Genomic DNA, 7,464 nt, shown 5'->3' with positions numbered 1-7,464 from the left:
GTAGATTTTTTGGTGAAAATTGTCATGAACATGTTTTGATTTATTGAATTGAACATTTTCCTAGCTCTTGTTATTGTTTTGCATTCTTTTTCATTTAGTTTGTAATTTTATTTATTTCACCAAAATCTTTTATATGTTGTTCGCCTCCATATTGTTCGACTCTGAAATACTATACTTGTCACTTATCCTTGCAATAATTGTAGCTATAAGAAAAATAGATGAAACTTATATTCATAAAATATACTCTTTTATTTCGTGTAAAATACTCATCAAGAAACAACCTAACCAAGCTAAATCATCAAGTAGATGGCGCTTCCAAGCGGATATAATCGTAGATAACACCCGGAAAAGGAGTTCCAGCATTGACTTGTTTGATATATATTGTGTTGATTCGGTTCGTCACAAGCTGTGATCCCGGCACGTTCACACTGAAGAGCCAATATCTCGCGTGAATCCCATGCCTTGCTATTGCATTCTCCCTCCCTATCCTCCCCGTCGTGAAATGAGGCTTAACACCTGCATTCGCCTCGTTGATCCACACCTTGTACCATAAATGTATGACATTTCAATCAAATTAGTACAATGATAATCTAGTAGTATGAGTTTAAGGAGTGAAATGTGAATATATTCGTACTTGTAGTTGAGCATTGTGCGCAGCCGCAAGTGCAATCCTCAATGTGTAACTTCCTCTGCTCACGGTTTTCAGGTAGAACTTGATTTGCCACGTCGTTGGTACGTAGACATTGTTGGCAGTTTTCCTGAAAGTGATGCAATGTGAGAGTTGGTAAAATGTTGTTAAAAAAGATTATTTTGATGGTACCTAGTGACATGGGCGAAGAACCAATCTCTTGCGTAATTACTGGCACCAACCGTGTAGATTAGATCATTTTTGGGGTACAAATCTGTGTATCTCTCCCATAAGCCATACTGTCTGAACCTGGATTATAAGTTGTTGAGAAGAATTATTTATAGAATGTGATTAAGTGATTTTTTTTGTTAAATGTGGAGCTTACTTTTGTGTGGATTTGAGGTATAGCTTGTTGATGAGACCGGGGGCGGGATCAGGGACGTAGAACTCTGATCCGGTTCGATCAGGGATCCCGATTTCCCACAAAGTCGGTCCGTTTCTTGGAGCATTGTACACAAGATCACCTATTTGAATCACACTACCTGGTTTGATTATAATATAAACGTTGTGTTTGAAGTCTCCGATGATCCCTGGAACCGAAGCGTACAAGTTATAAATGCCTGCTCGAACACCTGTTATTGTGAAGCTCCCATCTTGACCGGCCTTTGTCCAGAATTGATAGCCCTGATAAAAACAATCCTCTTATTTAGCTGGTAAGACATTTTTCCTTATAATCAGTAGGTCGGGGTTTGACCATAGTATAAAAGTAGAACCATTATTGTTCACCTTATAATTATCCTGCCATGATCCCGCAGCCCCGGGACGGGCCAAGACAACATATGCTGATCTTGCTGGCTTTGCGGGACCGCCATCATGCACCAAGAGCCTTCCACGGACCGAGCCTCGTTCCTTGGAGTGAGGAAATTCCGGTGATAATGGGAATTCATATGGCCATTTCGCGATCTCATTTGCCGCCTAGTCATCATTCATTTCGTTTGTTAGCACAGACAGTTTGATTGGAAGGTTACAAATTTTACAAGGGAAGAGAAAGAAGAGACCTGTCTCTTCGCATCTTGCCATAGAGTAGTCGGTTGAGTTGCCGCATCTGAATTAAGATATATGAAAATAGGGCCGTACACTTTTTTCCATGGCTCCTTGTTTTGTAAGAACACTCCAAAGCTCGGGCCAGCATAGTGGTCGCTAAAGAATATCTATAGGTAGACGAGGCGGTTACTAACAAGAGAGTCTGACTATCCACTATTAACTACTTCAATTACTTTTATCTTTCTCTTTCATAGTTTACTAATTTCGCATTAAAATATCAGAGTCCAAATATTTAGGGAATGAAGGGAGTAAATTGAATTCGAACATGCTAGGTTAGGTTTCCTTACAGATAAGGAAGTCGGGCCAACATGAGAAGTAAGATCCGGTTTGAGGGGACCTCCAGCACGGAACTCGTCACTCGGCGTTATGACCCAGAATCCCACATGGGGACCAGAGCTAATCCACCCGTGCACATGACTATCTTTGTTGTCGCACGAGTACTGATACTTGTCGTCCACCTACACCACTAGAGGAATCAGTCTCCTCCAGTCCATAACATTATAACTATATTCCTATGTTACCTCTCCTTTCAATGAAGGGTTGCTTGGATTTGTTAGTAAAACTGCTTCCTTATAAGCAAGAACCTTCCCAAATTTCCTGTCATCTTCTGTAGGCATAATCCTCTGCCTCTCATCCGAGATCGCCATGTAACGAAATCTAACACATTAAATTCCATATTACAAACATCAATTGGTAGATTCAACATTCTACATCGAAAGAAGAATGCGTAGATGGAAGTTGGTGATTTGCTGATTAATTGTAACGGTAGTTTACTTGGTTGAATTAATTCAAATTTTATTGAAATTGATCCTGATTTAATCCATATATTTAATACGAACATAATCCAGATAAATAACCGAGAAACACATAGGTCACATAAGAATATAAATATTCTTACACATACCTTTTCTTGTCGAGCTTGAACGCGAGTCTTGCTCGGTCGATGTTAAGAGCAGGCCATCCTGCCAAATGCTCGAATATTGCATATGCGTAGAAGCCAGAGCTTCCACGCAGCACTATATACCTACACACAAAAAGAATGAGTGACACACTTTTGAGGACGATCGAATCTCTTAATTCGAACAGTCACCTCTTGTCTATGTTGAGAGGGACGACATTTCGGCCGACCGAGGGGTTCCATTTCATGGTGAAAGAAACTTCAATTTGATCATTTGTTTGTGCTATAATCTTGAATTCCGTACATGCTAGCCTGCAAATTCAAAAAAAATATATATATATATATAAAATATATATTATATATGTTTCACAAGGTTACAATAAGTCGAACTAATTTATTTATGTAGCACTATCATGTCATGGTGTGTATGATATTTACGGTAGGGGAGTATCCGAGTCGGACCTCTTTACGTTATTTGTGGCTGGTCTTAAACCGGATTTACAGGAGCGGCTGAGGCTCCATCGGCCGCCATCCCTAGCCGCGGCAATGGCCCTCACGTTGGAGTTCGCGGACTCCCAAGCGGACAGGCCGTCACGTCGGCCTTGGCAGAACCGCGACAACCGTACCATGCCGGTGTCCTCCGGCACCCACCCGCCGCCACGGGCCGCAACGGGTACGGGGGCATCTCAGGGGAGCTCGGGAAGAGCGCCGGAGCAGCAGCGCCCGGGGGTGATTCGGGTGTCTCATGCAGAAAAGGCGGAGCGCTCCCGCCTGGGCTTGTGTTGGCATTGCCCCGAAAAATGGGTCATGGGCCACGTTTGCAAACAACGTCTCCTATGTTATGCGGACGAGGACGATATGGGGGACGAGGGTGGTCCCGGGAATGATATTGGGGACGACTTGGAGCCAAAGGAGGTCACTTTTGTGAACGCCCTGCATGGAGGCCGGCGGTCTCGACCGCTGCGTGTCGAGGGAATAATTCAGGGACGCGATGTGAGTGTGCTGATCGATACAGGGAGTGATCGGGACTTCCTACACCCCGATATAGCAAAGTCGTTGCATCTGCCCCTGTCCCCGATTCGACCTTTTCGGGTAATTGTGGGGAATGGCGAAGCTCTTTTATGCTCTCACGTGTCGCGCCAAACGAAGTTGGAAATGCAAGGTTCGACGTTTTTGGTGGATCTACACATTCTGCCAGTACACGGGCCGGACGTGATTCTCGGGATGGATTGGCTGGAATCCCTGGGAAAGGTGGCTGCAGACTTTGCAGGCAAGACCCTGGAATTCCAACACGGGGATGAGACGGTAGTCTTGAAAGGAGTCGTGACGTCTCCCCGTCGCATTAATCGACAATTCGTATCCATGTTGTCGACTTCGGGGGACGACGTGGACTTATTCGAGGTAGTGTTGCTACACCTCGCCGAGGGGGAATCAGAACCGCCACATCGGGAGGAGTTTCCCGCGAACCTGTCGCCGGCTGTCTTGGCGATTTTGGAGAAATTCAGAGGGGTCTTCGGCACACTAGTGGGGATGCCGCCGATTCGACCCTTTGACCATCGCGTGCACCTTTTACCGGGGACCCAGCCGGTGAACGTGCGACCGTACAGATACCCATACTTCCAGAAAAACGAGATCGAGCGACAGGTCAAAGACATGCTTGATCAAGGGATTATCCAGCGAAGCAACAGCCCGTTTTCGTCACCAGTGCTCCTTATCCGCAAGAAAGACGGTACCTTCCGCTTCTGCATAGACTATCGCACACTGAATACCGTCACGGTCCCGGACCATTTTCCTATACCCACGGCGGACGAGCTTTTTGATGAATTGGGCAAGGCACGGGTGTTTACTAAGCTCGATTTGCGCTCGGGATATCACCAGATCAGGATGCATGATGGGGACGTCTTTAAGACTGCTTTTCGGACCCATGACGGTCACTTCGAATTTTTGGTGATGCCTTTTGGGTTGACAAACGCCCCTTCCACCTTTCAAGCAGCGATGAATTCGATTTTTCAACCAATGCTGCGGAAGTTTGTCATTGTGTTTTTTGACGACATCCTGGTATACAGCCCATCGTTAGAAGTTCATGGTGATCACTTGTCCGCCGTACTCACCGTACTGCTGGAGCACAGCTTCTACGTTAAGTTATCCAAGTGCTTTTTTTTGCAGCTCTACCGTTGAGTATTTGGGCCACTTGATCGGCGATGGGACCCTTAAGGCCGACCCCAGCAAAATTAGTGCTATGACGGCCTGGCCTACACCGAAGAATGTGAAGCAACTCCGGGGTTTCTCGGCCTAACCGGTTACTATCGGCGTTTCATCGCCGGGTATGCCATGATTGCAGCACCTTTGACGGAATTGTTAAAGAAGGAGGCTTTTGTGTGGACCCCAACGGCAGATGCGAGTTTTTTGGATCTAAAAGGGGCCATGACAACGGCGCCTGTCCTTCGCCTTCCCGACTTCGCGAGGACTTTCTGCGTCGAGACGGACGCATCCGATACGGGGGTGGGTGCGGCTTTGCTTCAGGATGGCCACCCAATCGCGTTTTTCAGTAAGAAGCTTGGTCCGCGCCGTCGCGTCGCTTCCACGTATCATAAGGAGTTATACGCTATAGTGGAAGTCGTGCAGAAATGGCGTCAATACCTGCTGGGACGTGAGTTTATTATCCGGAGCGATCAAAAGAGTTTGAAGGAATTGCTCCAACAGATTGTGCAAACGCCGGACCAGCAGCTTTATGTGCGCAAGCTCATGGGGTATAAGTTTGTTATTGAGTACAAGAAAGGGAGTGCAAACCGGGTGGCTGATGCACTGTCGAGGCGCGAATCCGCCGACCAGGCCGACCAGCAGGAAGACGCAACACCAGAGGTCGAGGAAGGCCTCGAGGCCGACCATGATGGCGCGCTCCTGGCGGCGGCGGCGCACCCCATCCCGCAGTTGCTAGATGTGCTTCGTCGCGAAACAGCCTCGTCCCCAGAAATGCGGGAGATTACGGAAGAAATAAAGAAAGGGCGGGCACCGCCGCATCTGTCATGGGTGGATGGACTAGTGTACTACAACCGGCGGATTTTCGTGGGCTCTCGCTCCTCGACCCGGACGTCTATTCTGAATGAGTATCATAGTTCGCCTTCGGCGGGCCATCCCGGATTTGAGCGCACGCTGCGCCGCGTGGCGATGGGTTTTTACTGGCCCAACATGAAAAAGGAGGTGAAGAGGTTCGTAGAGGCCTGTTTCGTGTGTCAGACGACGAAGTATTCAACTCAGAAACCTGTCGGGTTGTTGCAACCGTTACCAATTCCGTCCCATGTTTGGGAGGATGTCTCCATGGACTTTATTACGGGGTTGCCTCAATCCCGGGGCTACACGGTAATCATGGTGGTCGTGGATCGGCTATCTAAGTACGCGCATTTCGCCCCATTGCCAACGAGATTTGACGCTTTAAAAGTAGCGCATTTGTTTATCAACACGGTGGTTCGTCACCACGGATTTCCCAAAACGTTGGTCTCCGACAGGGACTCGGTGTTCTTGAATCTGTGTTGGGAGGAGCTTATGCGCCTCAGCGGCACAAAATTAAACTTTTCAACGGCCTACCATCCGCAGTCGACCGGACGGCCAGACGGAGGTACGGAACAGGGGGTTGGAACAATATTTACGAGCTTTTACTTCGGATCGACCGTCCAAATGGGCGAATTTTCTTCCGTGGGCCGAGCTCGCGTTGAATTGTTTCCATCATGAGGGGTTAGGAATGTCGCCTTATAAGGCCCTTTACGGCCGAGAACCGCCCAGCTTGATCTTCGCGCCACCCTCGGCGGCAACGCCACCATCAACGGCGGAGATCGTTCGTCAAAGAGAGGAATTGTTGGTGGAATTACGACGCAATCTGGAGCGCGCCCAGCAGCGTATGCGCGAATCGGCGAACAAGCATCGTCGGCACTTGGAGTTTAAGGCAGGCGACTGGGTCTTGTTGAAGCTCCAACCATACAGGCAGCACTCGGTGCCGCGGCCCCAATCGGCTAAGCTGGCGCGTCGTTACTACGGCCCATTTGAGGTGTTGGAACGTATTGGGCAGGTCGCTTATCGATTGCGTTTGCCGGAGGGGAGTAGGATTCACAATGTATTCCATGTGGGCCTCCTTCGAGGATTTGTGGCTGGGAGCGACGCGGATAGTGGCATGGAGCTGCCATCGAAGTTCTTTGGAGATAGACCGATTGTATATCCGGTGCGGGTGTTGGATAGAAGGGTGTTATGGCACGACGGTAGGCCCTTAGAGCATGTGCTAGTACGTTGGTCGGATGGTACGGAGTCGCCGACATGGGAACCGCTCGAACTCGTGCAACGTAGGTACCCCAATGTACTCCTTGAGGACAAGGAGGTTGTTATGAGGGGGGGTTGATACGGACCCCGTGCAGGAGCAGCAACCTTCACAGCAGCCGGTCACGGAGTTGGTCCGTGAGGACGCGGAGTCGACGGAGGCGCCGGGCGAAGAGTCGACGGAGGCGCCGGCGACCGTGGTGAAGGAAAAGCAATCAACGATCGCGTCAACGAGGCCGAAGAGAAATCGTCGCCCGCCAGACTTGTTGGGCGACTACGTTTCCAAGTAGTCATAGGAAGAGTCTTTTTTATTATTATTTATTTCTTATTACGTATTTTTGGATATTAGTTATTTTTGATTATTTACTTTCCATAAACGTTTCGGGTTTTCTTTGTTGGTTCTTTCCCGACATGAACTAGGATAGGAGTCGAACCAACCCTAGGGTCCTTAGTCTATAAATAGGGCTATGTTCACAAACTTCATTCTTATGAATAAGAATTAATCTTTTGCCCAACGTTTGGTTGAGAA

At 48.1% G+C, this 7,464-nt stretch overlaps 1 protein-coding gene across 1 annotated transcript; it reads right to left on the bottom strand.

Annotated features, from left to right (window-relative positions):
* Nucleotides 1-298: 298 nt before the first annotated feature.
* Nucleotides 299-3,152, bottom strand: LOC121770367 (probable rhamnogalacturonate lyase B). The gene is made up of 11 exons (XM_042167107.1): nucleotides 3,133-3,152; nucleotides 2,823-2,942; nucleotides 2,637-2,756; nucleotides 2,254-2,389; nucleotides 2,020-2,190; nucleotides 1,687-1,839; nucleotides 1,415-1,603; nucleotides 1,014-1,312; nucleotides 821-937; nucleotides 635-758; nucleotides 299-541 (listed from the first exon to the last, which is right to left on the bottom strand). The coding sequence occupies exons 1-11, from the start codon at nucleotides 3,150-3,152 to the stop codon at nucleotides 299-301; spliced, it is 1,692 nt and encodes a 563-aa protein (XP_042023041.1).
* Nucleotides 3,153-7,464: the final 4,312 nt, after the last annotated feature.

Source organism: Salvia splendens, chromosome 16, assembly GCF_004379255.2.
Source record: "Salvia splendens isolate huo1 chromosome 16, SspV2, whole genome shotgun sequence".
NCBI lineage: Eukaryota > Viridiplantae > Streptophyta > Magnoliopsida > Lamiales > Lamiaceae > Salvia > Salvia splendens.
This window is presented reverse-complemented; position numbering and strand designations above follow the sequence as displayed.

Coding starts and splice junctions, on each gene's coding strand:
- LOC121770367 (XM_042167107.1), bottom strand. CDS start 3,152: ATGGAGCCTCAGCCGCTCCT. Junction 2,757..2,822: donor CCTCTCAACATAGACAAGAG/GTGACTGTTCGA, acceptor TTTTGTGTGTAG/GTATATAGTGCTGCGTGGAA. Junction 2,191..2,253: donor ACCCTTCATTGAAAGGAGAG/GTAACATAGGAA, acceptor CTAGTGGTGTAG/GTGGACGACAAGTATCAGTA.